The sequence below is a fragment of the Glycine soja genome, chromosome 11, assembly GCF_004193775.1.
Source record: "Glycine soja cultivar W05 chromosome 11, ASM419377v2, whole genome shotgun sequence".
In the NCBI taxonomy this organism is placed as follows: domain Eukaryota; kingdom Viridiplantae; phylum Streptophyta; class Magnoliopsida; order Fabales; family Fabaceae; genus Glycine; species Glycine soja.
The window spans coordinates 17,594,026-17,613,268 of NC_041012.1; the positions used below are offsets into that span (position 1 = coordinate 17,594,026).

The 19,243-nt window shown below is 32.4% G+C and overlaps 2 protein-coding genes across 5 annotated transcripts; both read right to left on the bottom strand.

Annotated features, from left to right (window-relative positions):
* Positions 1 to 1,737: 1,737 nt before the first annotated feature.
* On the bottom strand, positions 1,738 to 5,508 carry LOC114376479 (double-stranded RNA-binding protein 2-like). Its single transcript, XM_028334620.1, has 3 exons — positions 4,957 to 5,508; positions 4,227 to 4,446; positions 1,738 to 2,884 (listed from the first exon to the last, which is right to left on the bottom strand). The coding sequence occupies exons 1-3, from the start codon at positions 5,200 to 5,202 to the stop codon at positions 2,115 to 2,117; spliced, it is 1,236 nt and encodes a 411-aa protein (XP_028190421.1). The 5' UTR covers positions 5,203 to 5,508; the 3' UTR covers positions 1,738 to 2,114.
* Positions 5,509 to 15,373: 9,865 nt separating this feature from the next.
* On the bottom strand, positions 15,374 to 19,074 carry LOC114375076 (vacuolar fusion protein MON1 homolog). Of its 4 annotated transcripts, none has more exons than XR_003658696.1 (4): positions 18,283 to 19,064; positions 18,113 to 18,192; positions 16,704 to 16,932; positions 15,374 to 16,269 (listed from the first exon to the last, which is right to left on the bottom strand). XR_003658696.1 is itself a non-coding variant. In XM_028332824.1 (4 exons), exons 1-3 carry the CDS (start codon positions 18,571 to 18,573, stop codon positions 16,866 to 16,868), a joined length of 438 nt encoding a protein of 145 aa, XP_028188625.1. In that variant the 5' UTR covers positions 18,574 to 19,064; the 3' UTR covers positions 15,374 to 16,269; positions 16,860 to 16,865. The 4 variants fall into 4 exon arrangements, 2 of the variants coding, with proteins under 2 accessions (XP_028188625.1, XP_028188624.1); XM_028332824.1 differs by having other exon boundaries at positions 16,860 to 16,932; XM_028332823.1 differs by having other exon boundaries at positions 15,374 to 16,932.
* Between the last annotated feature and the right edge of the window lie 169 nt (positions 19,075 to 19,243).

Consider the following 19,243-nt stretch of genomic DNA (forward strand, 5'->3'; position numbering starts at 1 on the left):
GTTCATCAGGGCTACACAGGAAGGTCTTGTAAATCAACCACAGGGGGGTGAAAATGACTTGACGGGTTAGGATGGCATTTCATGTGGTTAATTTAATGTGATTTCACATTTGAACCACTCTTAAAGAGTGCGTGTTTCAACTCACTGAGAACAACGTGGCAAAGATACATCAGAAAAGAAAATGTGGCAATGAAATTTCCATTCTCTCGACAAAAGGTAGGGTGGATCAGTGCCAGGAAGGTCTATGGTACTATACTAACATCCGTGATCTTCCATCTTTACCTAAATAATCTTGGGGTTTTCTCCTCCTCCAATATGAACAATAATAAGAGATTAATTTTGATGCCTATAGAGTATAGAATTATACTATAAATTAATTAAAATTATTTTATATATAATTTTAGAGGAATTATTACAATAATAATTTAAACATATACTTAAAAATAGAGTAAATAAAAATAAGAAGATTTTTTTATGAAGGAATATGGTATTTAATGTTATTAATATAACCTTCCCATAATTTTTAATAAAAATGTTATTTATTAATTCATTAATAAATATAGTTCAGACATTTATAATAATAATAAATCAAATTATATTAGTGTAACTTAAACCAATTATTATATTATTTAATAATTTTAAATTGGATATTTTTTTCCAGACATCATTATCATATTGAAACCTTGTTTCGCATAAATCATATTTATAATATTTTATATTAATCCAAAAACAATAATATTATATTTATATACATCAAAATTGACATAATATATATTTTAAATATATTAAAATATAAATAATATGATTACTTTCTTGTTAATATTGTTTAACTTTCACAAAATATACATAAATGCTCAAAGTAAATATATTTATAATTCAACGGTTAAATTGGTAGATTTCAAATTTTATATAAAATTATTATTAATATGATAATTCATGTAAATACATAATATAATTTGATTGTTTCCTAATAAAAATAATAAATTTATTTCATCCTAAAAAAACTTATCTCAAAGGCTCAAATTGGATTGGACTACCGATCATCGGTTGAAATTCATTTTCGTTTTATTACTTAAATTATACTTTTTAATTTCATTTTAAAAATGCAAAAACAGTAAATCTAGATAATATAATCATATACTCAAGATTAAAAAAGAAATGAATAAAATATACTTTTTATTTTAAAAAATTGCTAACAACAAATTCTCTAACACTATTCTATTTTTGTTTAAATTCATGAGAAACTAAAATTATAAATGAGACTCATTTAATAAGTATAACCACAAAGTTTGATAATTCTCAATAGACTTGAAGTAACAATAGATAGATGTTGTATTAAAAAATGTGTTGGTAACAATTTTTTTTTTTAATCTTAGGCCATTCATTTGCTAATCTATTTTCATTTCTTATAATAACTACGTATTCTTGTTTTTAGCACAACTCCGTACTTGTTGCATCAAATTTTCTGTACAGGTACACTTTCAATTCAATAGTTCGACATAAATTTATTATTACATTTATGATTTCTCTGATTTAACATCAACCCATCGAAAAACACTTGACAACTTCAGATGAAAAAGTTGGAAAAGTTACTGAACTTAAGAAGATCTGATTATGCTCAGATAGGTCCATTGATATATCAAGCACAGTGACCTAAGATGCATATAGATGACCTGAGTCTAATGTATTTCATCACTGAGACTTATGGCAATAAATGAGGCTTCTTTGTAAACGAACTAACAAGCAAGGGGGGTAGTGTCCACCTTTTCATTTCAACAGAACAGACTGATCTCAAATGATGCCCAAAAGAAACACAGAAAGCCCCAATTGCCTTGCTGGAATAAGATTGATGGTTGATGAATATGTATAATACGATAATATATATGACTAACATTCATAAAAATTAAAAAGGGCAAATTATATGGTAAGCCGCTCTTGAATTTCACAGATATTTGGACTGCAGATGCTATAACCGGCACCAACAGTCGCATTTTCACAGGACAAAAGGAAGGGATGACATTACATCACTCATTATAACATGAGAAGCAAACTCCACATCATCATAAAATCATGACCACATTCTCATGGATTCAGACCTCTACTCCAATGAAACATCAGATTTTCAGCTGCTCCAAGCTCTGCACTGTCTCAGGTTCAGGTGGAATGTTCTCAGTCTTGGTCTCTGTCTCGGGAGTTTTAGTTGGCAGTTTGTCTTCCAAGCTAGGGGCACTAATGGTTGGTGATTCGTCTTTAGGGACGGCGACAGGTTCGTCTTTTGGGATGGGAACAGGTTCATCTTTTCGGACTGGTGGAGGTGGAGCAGCAAATACCGGAACAGCTTGCCGAATAGTGACTGGAGGAGCAACTCGTACATGAGGAGCTCGTAGTACTTGATGGGACACTGCAGCTGCTGCTGGCGGTGGTGGTGGGGAGAATACAGGTATTGCAGTCCTTATCGTCACTGGAGGTGCCATCCCCTGACAAGGCCTCATTTGTCTAATGGGAACATAAGGTGCTGCTCCGGCTGCAGGGAACTTAGGGCGACGGATTCCTCGGCTATCTGGTGTAGCTGGAAGTTGTGGCATCACAGAATTGTCGCTGGAAGCTGGTGCCGGAGATGCTGCTACTAGATGCCTGCTTCGATGAGCTCCCTTTTGGCAAATTAAAGGAAGAATCTTTGATGTGGTGGCAGGTGGAGGCTGAGGACTGGTTGGCCTGGGATTTTGAATCTGAAACTTCTTTGGAAATGGAACTGGAGCATTTGAATTTGACATTGAAATCTTTTCCTTCAGTCTGTAGTTCAGCAAGGCCCGTGCTATAGTGATCTGTTCTAGTTCGTCATTGTTCTCGGGTTCAGTTGAAGACCTTGCAGTTTCTTTTGCCACTGCCAAGTAAATGTACTATTGTTTATTCATAGTTCATCATTTCTATGTATCTCAAGACCATAGTTGTTAATGTAGGATAATAGCACACAGCAACCAGCCCAAAAACTAAAAAATGACCAGTATACTTAAAAATTATGGATACAGGATAAATAAAATTTGCAATACGCATATAAACACTCAAAAATACCAAAACTAGACATATATGATTAATTCCTATGAGTTATAGTCTACACACAATCACACTCAACCTAAGGCACAATATAGTCATCATCAAATGCAGCAAAACTGAAGGAAAGTGGGCATGGGTGGAACTAGAACAATGGCTGGGGATAACAATTGTCTAACAAGTTTGGGTGCTGCTGATCTGTCCATGTACTCATATGAAAAAAAATAGTCAATTGGCTAACAAGTATAATCAGATAGAAATGAAATATTGTATCTAGAAAAGTTTGTGGTTAGCAAAAGTGACAGAGCAAAGACCTAATAACATAGACTGGACTGCCCCCCAAAAGGGAAGGTTTGGCCGAAAATGCTTGAGCTTCTGGAATATAGTTGGAAAAAGAATTGGAAGACAACTAAGGTGTGACAGGTCAAGCATTTTTCTATAGATTTTGTGCGTGTTTGGTTCAGCTTAATTTGGTAAACTAATCACTTATTCTTGTCAACTTCAAGAGAGAACTTTTGGAAAATAAACAATTATTTCCCCAGATTTAAGCTGAACCAAACATGCTAGAAAGGATTCTAACCATAAAACAGAAATTACGTCCCTAGAGTTTCCAGTGCTATAGGTACATTTCTGTGTCCAAAAGGCTGTAATATCAACTACAAATTGCTCAAAACATAAGCAAAAAGTCAGACAGATAGATAATAATTTAAAGCAGCCACGGGACAGCACACCCTGCATTCGCCACAATAGCAGTGTGATTTGCTGCTATCATGTAGTTCAATTAAAACTTGCTTGGACAAAATGGAGACAAAGAAAGGTAGCTTTGAGAGGCGTATATGCAGGTAAAATCATCTGGCACATAAGTCTTTTAAAGAAAAGTCACACGGGACAAGGATAGATAATTGTATTGAAGATGGTCTTGGCCTTTACCACGGAATGTTTGGTAGAACACGCAAGTGCACTGCCTCAGCAGTCCCATACCATGAAAAATTCAGTGTAGCCCACTTGCCACATTCCTTGCAAGAATTAGAGGAACAGGGCTGGACCGGGATTTACCACTGTTCCCTTTTGTGGTATTTTGAAGCCCATATTCATACAACAAATTAATGTAAAGTTCCATATCATTTCACATGAAAGAAAAACATTCAGACAAAAAAAGCTAGCTAGCCACTCACATTGCTTTAGAGAAGACCAAGCTGCCATAGCTGCATTTTTCTCCGCTTGTTTCTTATTCTTGGCAGGTTCACCAGTAAACATGATTCCAGCTAACTCTACTGTGCCAGTAAAAACAGGTAAATGTCCTAACCCTGACCTGAATGTAAAATACTGGGGCAACGGCGCCCCTACCCTCTGTGCAATTTCCTGCAAGAGGTTCTTGTACACTCCCGTTTCATCCTAAAAATTTGTATACAGTAAGCACATAAACATCAAATCGCCAAATTACACAATTACCACATACCAAGAAATGCTATTAGATAAACACCTTCACATACAGAGTCAACAAAGACTTTAAGCATATATTTCCAGATAAAATGCTTCTAAATGTGCATGAAATATTCAAACAGAGGAAAGAAGAGAGTAAGTGTTCTAGGTGAATCAAACAATTTATGTTTACAAAAAAGTGCAGTGTCAGCCACGAATATTCACAACAGAGGAGCGAAAAGTTGAAGCACTTTTTAAAGAAACAAATCTCACGATCTCATTCACAGCACGGAATCAGTTTCTAAGAAAGAACAATTACTCAAATTAGCTTAAAAAAATTTGCACAAATAATAATCCCAAATTCAAAACCAAAACCCTTCCACTACAAACAGCATTGCACATTAAACGAAGGAAACGGCAAGGGGTACTTCGGTAATTCCACATGAAAAAAGTAGTGATAGAGAGACAGAGAGAGAAACTCACGAGGATCCTGGCGGCGAGGGAGTGAGAGGGAGCACGATTGGAGAGGGAATTGAGAGCGACCTCGGCGGCGGAGTGCTCCGCCTGACGGAGCGTTGAACAGTAGTGAGGACTCTCGAAGATCTCGCCGTTAAAGTTCACGGTGGCCTTGAAGCGCGGCGCGTGATCGGGACCTTCCCGAATGCACGTGTACGAAGGCAGGTTGAAGCAGCTCCGCTGTGCCAGCTCCTGCAGCTGGTTCTTATACATTTTCCCCACTCTCGCACTGTCTCTCTCTCTAACTCTCAAAACCACACTTTCTTTCTCTCTCTAGAAAAGTGACCGGCCCCACCCTGATCCGCCGCAAAATCTCACCGGAGAATCACCTCCGGCCAAATCAAACCTCTCTCTCTCAAATTTAGGGTTCTCACCTTCGCAAATGAGAGCAAAAAAAAAACAACAAACGAAAACAGAAAACACGCGTGCAGTTACAGCACCGGCACGGAGAACAGAGAAGAGAGAGAAAGTTAAGAAGAAGAACAAGAAGGTGGAAAAGAAAGAACGAACGAAAGATAGGACTTACAACAACAAGTACATTTATTATTTTGTGATTATTATAATAAATTAAATTGCAGTAATAATAATAGTATTATTATTATTATTATTTTTGAAAATTGAGAAGGGTTATTTATTGTTATGGTGCTGGGAGTCAACTCAAAAACGCTTGGCTTGCATGGGATGTGATCTTTCCCTGAATTTTCTAATGGTGTTGCTCAGAGATGCTAATTTCGCTTTTTTATCACCTTAATTTTATTTTTCCTGAAGAAAAAAAATCTTCTTAACCAAAAGTTATGAAACTATTTAAAAAGTTAAAAATATCAAAATAAATTTTATTTCTTCCAATAAAAATTTTGTTCATATATACTATCAAGTTATAGAATCAAATTTCTATTAGTATATTTTTTAAAAATTCAATTATTCATCAACTTAATGAATGGTTGTTCCTCGTACCTGCAACTTATTAACTATTTTGATATTTAAAAGTATGATTAACTTTATTTTATTTTTTTGGAGGGGTTTTGGTGTTCAATGAGATGCAATAATGCATGGTTTGAGGGCGAGAGACAATTAATGAAACGCGCAATTGAATTGAATTGAAATGCGTTTTAGCTTTTTTTATTTTATTTTTTAGTGCGAGACAGAGAGCAAAATACTGGCCAGTATTTAACTGCAAGCACTCATCAATAAATAAAGTTCTGCAATTCCAGTTGTTTAATTTTAGTCTTATCGATAAGTTTTGACTGGTATTGTATTTATATATTTTTATTTATTTCATTATATGTTTACCCATTTTTTATAGTAGTACTTCCGTTTTTTTGTGTACTGTACTATTTTTTAAGATTTTTTTATTCATTTGTTATTTTAAATTCTACAATAATTTAATCACTATTTCTACATTATATTCTCATAAAAAATATTAAATAATAAACAAAAAAATTAAAATGTATTGAAAATTATAAATATTTTCTATTTCAAATTACATTGATCTTGCCATTTTGTCCATAAAAAAACACTTCCGTAGTTCCATTGATCATAAGCCACTATGGGCTTAGTTCCCAAATAATGTAGGGTTTTTTTTTTTTTTCTGTTTGCCGAAAAAAAGTACTTAATAAATGTGTTGTGATTTTAAATGATAAATAAAAAAATATTATAAATATCAATATTAATTATTTTCTTAATAATTAAAAATATTTGATAGCATGTATTTAATATTTTCACACCATATACTTATAAGTGTAAAACAACCATCTGTTGTAATTAAAAAAACAAGAAAACCATTTGTTTATTAGAACTAGTTTAGTGCGTATTTAATCCAGGAAAAAAAAGAGTAATTATTGTATAATTAAGATACCAAAATGTTACTAGTAATCTTTTATGATTTTTTTTATTAATTTATGGATCTATATGTTTTTTTTAAGGAATATTGATCAATATTCTTAGGACACCCTTTAACAAGTTCTATTTTATCTTTTCAAAAAGGTTTTAATTTTTCCTGTAGTTATGATTATGAGAATTTAATCTTTCTCGCAAGAAGTCTACAACCTCAATTAATATTTTAATTTACATTTATTAGTATTTCTTTTTTGTGAATACATTTATTAGTAAGTTAGTACTACAGTAGTAAGAGTATTATATTTTAACTATTAGTGCCGAGAAAGAAAGAAAGAAAAATATTAGTGCCCCAACCTGTTGCCGTAATTCTAGTTTTTCTTTAAGTATGATGTTTGTAGTCTTGTAGCATTGATCAGTACTAATAATTATATTTTTTGAATTTATTTATTAATAACTGGATAATTCAATTTAATAAATAATTAATTAACAATATAAAAGAAATTATCTCTCCGAAGAATCCAATATAAAATAAACTTTTTTAGCCTAATTTTTATTTTTAAAAGAAAAAAGTAACCACCAAAAAATAAACTAATAACATTATGACCATAAAAGAATTAATAATTAAATGTCACATAAAATAATTTGTGTTAGCTAAAAATCAATGTTAAAAACTTAACGGTAAAAGCATTAAATTAGATAGTAGTATCATTTTTTATTTTTGAAAATTAAGAGACTAAATTTCTCTAGTTTTTAATAGGGGACCAAAAAATGCCTTTTAACCTTACATTTTCCCATGAATCATAAACTTATTTTAATTTCACACTATATTTACCAGAATGCACTGATTATCTCTGTCTTTGTAATTACATAATTTTACCTTTGAATTTAATCATTGTATGAATATTTAACATCTCCATCGTACTATATGGGTTCAAAATAGTAAAATAATTAATAAAGAAACTCTATTGTCCCAATTCATTCATAATTACATAAAGATATGTCTAATTGATATCTGTCCACATACAATTACAAATTTGTATTTTTTTATCATAAAAGAAACTTTTACACTCATTTCCGTACAAAATATACTTTTCATTGTTTTAATAAACTAAACCTATCATTCTCTAACCTAATTGCATTTAGGTTCATGTGCTAGGATTCAACCTACCCAAGAAATTGCAGATTCAATCACTCTGGTTTGGACCACTTTAGTATTATTTATTATTTATTTGACCATTTTTTGCTGCACTCTAATTAAAGTTTGTCACGCTGCATTAAACATGAAATACGAACGCTATTACTATACTCAAATCACAATTCACCGTGTTTGCAGAATTCTTGCCCCCCTTCCCCCTCTTTCTCTCTCTTACTATATAAGAATTTTTGTTAAAACTTAAACTTATATTATTTTTGTTCCTACATTAAAGATTATGATTGTTTCCTAATTTATTATGTGAGAAATTAATTGTATTTGTAATATATGATTATGATTGGTTCAACAAAATTTCCTAATAAAAAAAGTTAAACACAACTTTTTTAATTAAACAAGTTATTTCTCCAGAAATCATCAAAATCTTATATTAAAGTGTGAATCTTATGGATTAAAGTTAATATTATTATATAAATTATGATTAAACCATTATGCGGATAAATTTATTCTTTTGTAAAAACTAATGACACTTAATAATGTTTGAACTTTGGAGCAAAAGAGTATTTTGATGCAAATACTAAAATAGGTGGTGGCTCCCAAAAGGGGTGGTGATGATTGTAAAACAGTAACGGAGGCACATACTTTTTTTCATAATACAAGAGGCACTGAAGAAGGTGAAGGAGGCAATAAGTGAATAACAGGTCACGTGATCGGAATTAGTGGGATAATTATGGTGTATTTTTCTTGAGTATGAATGCGTTGTGGCCTCCACACTAGGGAGAGTCCTCTTTGGCAAAAATGTCCTAAGTCAGAAGAAGAGCATAGTGTGTTTTTTTTATATAGTAATAAAAGCACTAGGGTTCATTATCGTGGTGGAGTTAAGTGGGGGACATAACTTTTTTCTAATCTCCGAAATTGGTGAATAGTGGCTTTGACAAATTGGAGCCACCGAATCCACAATGAAGATGGCCAACGTAAATGATGAAAGAGGCTTGGGGAGGAAAAAGTTTGTTCCTATTTATTATTTTTCCCCCACCCAACTAAATTGAACGCACCTTATCATCATTGACATCCATGCATTTAATGGGGCATCATATTTTGGTACAAGCATCATACAGTCAGTTACTAAGGACTCGGTTACATGTATTTTTCAAGAGAACCATTCTACCTCTATTCCTTTGCCTTTAAGGGTATTTTTTTTTTAACTTTTATACACAAATTAAAAATACAACAAAATAAGATTTTAAATTTCTTATCGACTTATCGTATATATTTTTATTTCTACTCTATAATAAGTGCATACTCTGATACTAGTTGTAAATATGTAAATTATTTAAATTAAGTAAAAAGTAAAAATATGTAACAATGGGTAGAAATATAATAAATATAATCTGAAACTTTAAAAACGACAAATAAATAAAAAATTAAAACTTAAAAAAAACAGAGGGTAATAATTGTTTTTTTACTTAAGATTCCATAAATTGATGTTTTAAATTTTTATTAGAAAAATAATAATTTATAAATCATAACAATAAAACGATCTTAAAATATTTCTTCAAAAGTTAATCCAAATGCATCTTAAAAACATTAAAAGCTTTGTCTATATCCATCCAAGATTTGTCTCAAGTAGAAAATACTTATTCTTTATATAAAAGAAAAACTTATCCAATTTTGTTAAAAATTAAGAAACTTTAAATTAAATGTGGAACACTCAAACACCGTGAGCATGTGAATGAGTGACGAAGGAACATTTTATATTTGAGGTAGCAAGTCTAGCACAATTGCACAACTGATGTGGGACTTATTGTCAATGTGATGGAGCCATCTTTTATGCTTCTAACAACATCAACAATGCAAAACTATTTTAATGTGATCGAATCATCTTTTATGCTTCTAACAACAACTACAGCGCAAATCTACTTTATTAACGATGTGGGACTTGGAACAAATGTTTTACTTACTTTTACATAAAGAAACAAACCCTTCATATTAGAGGCAGTCGTGCAACAACACAATTGCTCCACCATTTGGGATTAATGTTTCTCCAAAAATTAGTGCTAAGTGACAACACAAAAATTCATTTTAACAATGTGCGACTAAATCTTAGTTCACATAAGAAATAAAAATCTGTGTACTAATAAGCTATATTCAAACCTTTTGAATCTTAGAGAAATTTAAGAAATAAAAAATAAAAAAATTAAAAAAGAAAGAAATAAAACATAATTATTAGTTTTACATGTACTAAGTTAGAATTCTAGTAAGTATATTTTTTAGTAAAAAATATTTAAATGTATATTTGTAAGATATATTTAAAAACAAATAATGTCATAAAATGAATATTATGTTATTTTTAATATTGCTTACAATATATTGTATTAAAATTTAAAAAAATATTATCTAGTTACAAACAATTCAACCACGATTAGACTATTAAACTTTTAACAAATGTCATTACCAATTCAATGACAGATCTAATTTTCAAAACATAGCTTAATAATATTATATGTGGTTTATATTCTTTTTTCACTTTTCCACCTAAATAATAAATTTATTGTGTCTTGCATTTTGGATAAAAAAAAATAAAAACTAAAACAAAAAAATTAAATCATCAATCATGGATAAAAATAAAATTTTAAAAGTGAGTTTAAAAAAATTAAGTGCTTGACTACTCACTTGGGTTTCTTAAGCACGCAATCAAAGTGTTAGAAATCTACCCAATAGTGATATCAGAGTTATGGTCAGGAACACATAAAGATTCGAGATATCATTGTTTGATGGAAAAATAAATTTTATGATTTGACAGAGTACTATTCAAGACCTTTTGGTGCAACAAGATCTTGATTAAGTGTTAGAAAATGAAAGGTCATCTTCTATAAATGAAACCGAGTGGACTAAGATCCAAATGAGGGATGTGAGCACGATTCAGTTAGTCCTTGCTCTCGAAATAAACACAACGTGTTGAAGGGGACAACATTGAAGGCCTTGTGGGAGAAGCTCAAGAATATTTATGCATCAAAGTCGCTAACCAATTGCCTCTTTTTGAAGATGGAGTTGTATCAACTCAAAATGGAGATGAGAGGAGATCAACATGACCACATCAACAAGTTCAATCAATTAGTAAGACAACTATTGAATGCAAATGATAAACTCTCTAATGAGGAGTAGACGTTGTTGTTATTGGCCTCACTACCAAGGTCCTTCAAAGCTTTGATTCAAATGTTACTTGTGGGAAGATCAACTTTGAATTTGGATGAGATGACTGCCGCTCTTAGACAAAATGAGAGAATGATGAGAACTAAAAACGTTGATGATGAACACAATGCAATAGTTGTGATGGAGTCTAAGCGAGGGAGGAATCATTCAAGGAGACATGATGGTCCAAGATGAAGATCAAAATGAGAGATATGAGTAACATTCAATGTTACTATTGTGGTGAGAATGATCATGTGCAAGTGAGGTGCAAACAAATGAAAGAGGACTTGAAGAAATTAAGAGATATGAACAAAGATGGCGCAAACTCCAAAGCCAATGTAGTAAAAAGTGTAGAAGATGAAGATGATGTGTTTTTGGCAACAAATGATGAGGTTGCTAAAACAAAATGGGTGATGGATTTTGCTGCCTCAAAGCACATTTGAAGAGATCAAGAGATGTTTGATACTTTGAAAACCAATGGAGAATTTGGCCATTTCAAGTTAGGGAATGGTGGAAAAATGAAGGTTCAAGGCATAGGGAGTGTGAAGATGAAGCTTCATGATGGTGCTATTCGAATTTTCTCAAATATGAAGTTTATACCTTTTGTTGTTATCAATATGATTTCTATGGGAGAGATGACATCATAAAGGTACAAATATGTTGGTTTAAAGTGGGGATGCAAAGTGTACAAGAGGAGACACTTGGTGTTGCGAGGACAGAAAAATAAAGGTAACATTTGCTATTTGGATGGACAGGCCATGAAGAGGAACCATGATAGCAAAGTGAAGAAGAAAGTGAAGTTTTCTAATGTTGTCGAAGTGTTAGAAGAGACTTTCGTTGGAAGGAGAGTTTGTTCACTTTCAAATTGATTGAAGGATATTTCTCTTTTAGCTTGAGGGGGAGAATTGTAGAGTTTCAAGCCAAAAGATAAGGTGCATGTATATTGGGAATTGAATTTTTATCACTAAGGTTTAGGTGGCTTAAATGCAAAGTAAAATATTGCATTTTACTAGATGAACGTTAATTGAATGAATGCATTGGAAGTTATTTTTGTTTCAACTTTCAAAAGAGCTTGTTTATTATAGTTTGTGAGAATCTTCATTATAAATAGAGAAGAGAATTAGTGGAGAAATACAACACATGAAGAGAGAGAGTGTGTGAGAAGAGAGATTGTGAAACAATGTCACTTTGTTGAGAGAAAAATATCTTTGCGTGAGAGTGTTATCATTTCTTGTAACTATTAAGTGGGATATTCGGGTTTGTAGAGTGATACACTATTTGGGGTGAGTTACAATCTTGTAATTATTTTTGTGATAGTGAAATACTTTTTGAGACGGTTCCATGGACATAGGTAAGAGGTGTCGAATCACGTTAAATTCTTGTGTTTGTTATTATTTTTCTACGGTGTAATCTTTGTTGTGTTCTCACGATCGATCCTTTGTGGGTGTGAATAATTTTGTTTGTGGGAGCGTTAATTTCCCAACACAAAGTCTTAAAGATTCAAATTTTGATGGTCATGTATGAAGAAATTCTTGTTTGGAGGAGACAATGCACTTGTGAGTGCTACCAGATTCCTTTCTGAAAGGAAATTAAAAACCTTTGCAATTATATGCATAAAAAAATCTGTTTTTGTCATCAATTACAATTATTATTGAAATAGAAATATAAATATATTTTATGATTTTTGTATCTATAGTTGATTCTTCTCGGTGAAAAAATTAAACATTTCCTGACAGATTTTTATTAACTAAACTACAAAATAAAATTTTTGGACTAAATTGTTCATTAGTCCATATAATTGACACAACTTTACATATTAATTCTTACACACAAAAAAAGTTTCAGTCCCTACATAAAAAGTTAACAACCTTACTTACCACAAAAAAGGCTTATCTCATCTTCTGTTCTTTTCATGAGTAAGAATATCATGGTTATCTCTCTCGCTCTTCATTTGTATCTGAGTAAGAAAGGATAAATGCCCCTTTTATGCCTTTAACTCAGACGAGTTTGGGAATAGTGGGAATCCATAACCACTTTATTTTTTTAAAATCAAAAACCTTGTTACATTATGTTGTCTGTGTGCAAGAAACTTGGAGAAAAGGTTGTAGCGTGTGCGCGCAAGAAGCTTCAAGAAAAAAAAAAAGTAAAATGGAAAAACTAATGCTTTTAGTGGGTTTTAAATAATGGGGGTAGGAAGCAAAATACAAAAGCTTAAAGCTTTGAATTTACTAGGTTTAAAAATATAAAGATAAGAGGAAAAAAATACAAAAATACTCACAATACTTGTAATCTTTCCAATGCAAGGAGGTGCATCTAAAATACTATAATTTGGTTTGCCGCTATATCCAACAATCTTCAGGTTGGGCTTAAGGGATAGATAGCCAACATGGATTGAACCTTGTCTGTAGCACAGGAATTAAGAAAATCATTTGCTTTTGACTGTATGGATAGTGACTCGTGTATTGACTTCCTTTCCAAAATCTTTGTCGTCCTCTTAAGGATTTTAATTTGCTGTTTTAGTTAATGGCTTACTGCTATAGGGATTCAATTCCCAAGCATTAGTTTTTGCTTTTGTTTTTCTTTTCTTCTTATAATAGAAAAAACTAAAAAAGGCAAAATTAATTGAGTTGGGAATGGATCTTTTGCAATAATTTTATCACTATATGGAATCATATTGCTTCACTATAATATAATTTTCTTTTAAAGATATTAAAATAACAATCAACTAATGTGTAGTTAATGTAGAATTAGACTGTCTTTTAAACAAGTTATTGGTTTTAAATCTTATAGATATAAAAACATGATTGAAAAGAGTCATTTTACTAAAATCAACCAACTAGATTCGATTAAAATTAAATATAGACAAAACTAACAAGTATTATGTACCAATAACATGCTAAAAATAATATTAATAATGAACAAAGGCTTATGACAATGATTGTCTCTACTTTTTTAAAAAAATATTGAGGGGACTCGTCCCAATCAAGGTTGACTTGTTTAATTGTCAAAATTAGATGAGTTGACTTTTACCATATTAAGAATTTAATTACAGAAAAACCTCTATTCATTATATAATGGACTAATGATAGTAAAATATGTCATGTAATTAAGGAAATAAATAAATTATATATATCGAGGATTAAATACTAAAAACATTATTTTGAAATCAAACAAAAAAAATAATAGAAACACTTGGATGAAAGAGGAATAACTGTGTGAAGCGAAGGGTGGAATAGAACTTTTACAAAAAAAAAAAGTGGGAGGTTAGAAGATTAAAAAGGGTGTGAGAAAATCTTTACCCTACGAAGATAGCTTTCATTAGAATCACTTTTGGGCTTTTTTCACGCATCAGAAAGAAATCAGTTTTAGGCTTTGACATTGAAAATGTGATCCAGTTAGTGAAGTGGGAAAAAATTGATCGATAAAATTTTAAAAAATAATAATTAAATATTAAAAAAATAATCAAGTTCAAGCTGAGTCCCATTCTATTGTCTCAAACTCGTCAGACACATGGAGGAATGTTGTCCCCTTCGTCTTTCTCCATCTTTGATTCATCCTTTTCATTCATCATCAAAGGGAAGGGGAAGTTGCATTACGTATCAGTGGACCAACAAAAAGAAAACGTTATTTATATGTTTTCTAGTAGAATTTCATCAAAAGTTAGGGGAAGGTTAAATTAGAAAGTAGACTTTTTTTTTTTGTACATCTCATTTTTATAATTATGGAAGAATTATCAAATATATGGTGTAAATTTATGATGACCCTGGCCGATTTTTTTTCCCCAATGAACTTCATGAAATTGTACATCCCAGATTCCCAGTCTTGATGTTGAACAAATCTTCAAATATAAATCACTTTAATCCTACTTTTAATTGAAAGCAATTTTAAAAAATTAATTATTTTTATTCGTAGGAATCAAAGATGATATCAAATGATTTATAACATTCACGCACCATGTTGAAGCAACCGAACTAGATCCCAGTTTACAAATACATATCAAAAGCTCAACTATTTTATTTTTTTTAAAGTTCGCAAAATGGGTTCTGGAAGCAACGTCCGAAAGAACTGCACGTTGTTTTTGCAAATACTTGTGGTATCTATTCTATGGGCTGTCTCCTCCAAATACAAGTTGCCATACTATTAGAAGCGCAAAATATGCGTCATTTTTAGATGTATAACCCTTAAAAGTTAAATAGATGATGAGAATAGGGCCTAAACGGAACTACTATTTCCACTACCAATAGTGTTATTTGCAGTACCAAACTAGAAAAAATTTCTCTTTTGCCCACTCACCAAATCCCCACATCACCTCTCCTTCCCCTCAGATCCAGCACCACACCATCGCCACATAACCCACCCTCGCAAACCACCCCACGTGCAACCCACCCTCATGCGACGACCCAACCCTTCGCACACCTAAACCCAACGACCCCAAGATCTATTTGCATCTATAGGGGAAGGGGAAGGAAAGGAGAAGGAGAAGGAGAGGAGAAGGGTGTACAACAAAAGTACACTTTTGTTAAGTAAAAAAGAAGAAGAAACAACAGAAATATGATTCCGTTGTTGTGCATTACAACAACGGAATCGTATTTCTATTGCGCACACGTGAGTGAAAAAATTAACACAACGCAAATATGATTTTGTTGTACATTGTACAACGAAATCATTCTTTCCTTGTTTTCTTTGCACCAATAATAATGGAAACATGTACAATGAAATCATGCTTCCATTGTGTTTTGTTTTTCCAGCCCCACTTATGCAACAAAAACACCTGTCTGTAGTGTTTCCATCCAAGGAACAATTTGGAAATATAGCTAAAAGACATCCCCGCGGGTAGTGCCAATAACAATACCCTTCACAAATTGATAGTATAATGATTTTTACAAGGAAGAACTATTTTCCTATATAAAATGAATTGACCAAAGGGAATACTAAAAAAGAATAAATTGTAAAGGAATTTTATTAAACAAAATTTACCGTACGTGTTGACAGCATTTGCAAGGAAATTACCATAAAAAGGGGCTAGCTCCTAGCAAAAATATTTCATTTTCTACATCTTTTATCCATTGACAAACATGGTTGCAAGTCTTTATTGCCAAGGCCTGCATACAATCATTGTGAAAAAAAAATAAAAAATTGAGAACTAAACCAACCGGAATGGCACAAAAATATAAATGCAATTTGTAATATTTGCAGACTAAGTAAATTTGGTCCTTTCACAAGAAAAACCACCTACGCCATGATTTCAATGTAGGGATTTCACAACCTTGAAACATTGTATTAGTCAAACTAGACATAACAGGTAAACATCTTTCTCTTAATCATTAGTTACATAAGATGAGTAGTTCATTGATGAAAAAGAAAGGATGGCCACTAAATGTCATTTACACTTTAAAGCTAAGCATGGATTAAAATATGAATGATATTGCTTAGCATATTCTTCGTGAGAATTTGAGGAGCTGGTTTTCAATGAATGCTCAAATGAAACATACTATTCAAGCACAAAAACATGAAGAGATAAAAACATATGAACCACCTGATGCCTTCCCGCCCTCACCAATTTGACAGTCACCCCTAAAAATAGCAAACGAAGTGTCCGTTGCAAAATTATATTCAAATATGCAATCTGTCAAACACATTAAAAGAATATAGGTGCTATCTAATTAACCAGAAAGAGAAACAACCACAATACCCGTTCTCAACAAAAGGAAATGATTGCTTGCAAATTTGCTGAAAACCTTGCAAGCCTGTGTTCATCTCCATACCTAGAAGGAAGCAAACAGTGTAAAAAAAATAACAGAACAAGAAGTTTAAGTGTATAACATCAATTTCACACTTGATATGGATATCATTAGTCAATTTGGTCCTTAGCATTTATGAAATAGCAAATTCAATCCCTGGAGTGGACAACCATCAATCAATTTGATCTGTGAAATTGACACCACAATTAATCTGGATACTGAAATTGGCACCATAATCAATCAATGCAATCCCTAAATTTGACAACCAACAATTAATTTGGTCCCTAATGTAAAAAATCAAATTGACTTATCCACACCAATGCAAGAATTATTAAGTGGTCCAATACCATCATGGTTCCTACTAATTTCCACACAGGTATTATCAATGGCAGATGGCAGAAGGCAAAAATTCTGCCATATAAACAAACCATTGTGGCCTATGGCGCTGTGCTTCCCTTAAAAAATTGCCTATAGCAGATAGCAAAAAACAAGCCACGCCATTCCACCATGGCAGTAGGCACCGCCATTTAACATCATTGTCTCCACATGACACATCATATAGTGTTATTAAATCTTTGTCGTAAATTAAAAAACTTGAATAAATGCCACATGAAAATTGGCTGGGAGCATGGGCAGGTGGTATTTCAGGACTACCTAAAATTTTTCCACCAATGTGAGACTAAACTGACTAATAGTCGTCAAAATAAATGACTAAATCTATTGACAATTAACAAAATCAATTACTAAATTGATTTTTGGTAATGTCAAACGGTCAAATTGATTAGTGCATGTTTGGTCTCACGTTGCGGAATTGATTATGAGTTCAGAATTCATTTTAGGTAGTTTCTCGCATGTTTGGTTTCACGTTAGAGAAGAGATCAAAATTGATTATGAGTCCAAAATTGATTCTAAATCAAAACAACTTTAAGTAGCTTTTGCGTTGAATCAAAAAATTTATATTAAATTTTACTTCAAAATCAATTATAACCAAAATCATCCAAAGAAAAATGAAATTACTTCAAAATCAATTCTACCTAAAATCTGTTTTACAAAATCAATTTTATTCAGAATTAATTTTGCCAATGCTCATCCAAATACAAACTTAAGGTCAGAACCTCATTGACTAGTGGTACTAAATTAAAGTTTTACTTGGAAAATTCAACAATACAAAAAGAGGCGCGGACAAAGGTAAAGAAACACTAACCTAGAATATATAGGTTTGTTGGAATGACTAAGAATGAAGAAATGCTTCTTCCTTTTCCTCCACGATAGGGAAGCATCATCCTACACTTCATTCATTAACCAAACAGAAATACAACACGACATTTACAATTACAGGTATCCATTTTCACAGAGCGAGTGCAATGCACGTACCTCGTTGAAGTGGCGTTTGTCGGGAATCCTAGTAGTGTGGGAATCAGAAATTGAGATTCTATCGATTTCAATTCTCATGTCATCCTCTTGTTCTATTTCGAACTGGGAGCCACTGGTGGCGCTGGTACTGCCTCTTCCTTCGCCGGCATAGCCGCTGCTATCGGGGCTGGATGGTTCGATGGAAGCCCTAATCTCTCCCTCTGACTCTGATTCTCTTTCGGAGTCAGTCATTGTAGAGAGAAAAAGAGAGGGAGAGAAAGAGAAGGGTTTGGGGTTTATGAAGAAATGCATGTTGTTGTTGTCTCGACTCTGATCGCGCCATGAGCTGCCATTTGCGGGCCAGTCTATTATTTTCTCTCAGACCTTACCTTTTTTGCTGGGCACCCAGCACCGGTGCTCAAATGGCAAAATTGTCTGTACAGCACAATTCCTTCTCCTCCTATGCCGTTCTTCGTCTTCGTCTTCCTCCTCCGCTTCCTCTGTTGGTGCTTGTTGCTTGTTCATGTTCCTCTATTGGTGCTTGTTCCTCTTCCTCTGTCACCATTGGTGCTTGTTCCTCTTCGTCTTCCGCTGTGCACCTCTTCGTTTACGTCAGGAGTCCATTGATGATTAGGAGCTGAGGAAAGCTTGAATCCAATTCCCACCGTGATGAATAAAAGTACAATTAAAATTCCTGGAGAGTTATACATTTGTGTGTTGATAAACCATGAATGAATAGATCCCGTGCCATAAATCATGAACCAGAATTTATTCTTCCTCTCCAACAAATGGAATTTTTCTGAAAAAATTCCTTAGGAATTGTTGATCCATATGTTTTTTTTTTTTCTGAATAACTTTTTTTTCAATTTTTCTTTATCTAAATTTGTTTTTATTTTGGAAATTTTTTATTTATTAATTATTATTTTAATTTTTTCATAGTGTAATGTTGTTTTGTAATGTTAGTAAAATTTTATAATATTTT

Coding starts and splice junctions, on each gene's coding strand:
- LOC114376479 (XM_028334620.1), bottom strand. CDS start 5,202: ATGTATAAGAACCAGCTGCAGGAGCTGGCACAGCGGAGCTGCTTCAAC. Junction 4,447..4,956: donor CCCTCGCCGCCAGGATCCTC/GTGAGTTTCTCT, acceptor ACAAATTTTTAG/GATGAAACGGGAGTGTACAA. Junction 2,885..4,226: donor TTGGTCTTCTCTAAAGCAAT/GTGAGTGGCTAG, acceptor TTTACTTGGCAG/TGGCAAAAGAAACTGCAAGG.
- LOC114375076 (XM_028332824.1), bottom strand. CDS start 18,573: ATGCATTTCTTCATAAACCCCAAACCCTTCTCTTTCTCTCCCTCTCTT. Junction 18,193..18,282: donor ACAAACGCCACTTCAACGAG/GTACGTGCATTG, acceptor AATGAAGTGTAG/GATGATGCTTCCCTATCGTG. Junction 16,933..18,112: donor AACAAACCTATATATTCTAG/GTTAGTGTTTCT, acceptor GCTTCCTTCTAG/GTATGGAGATGAACACAGGC.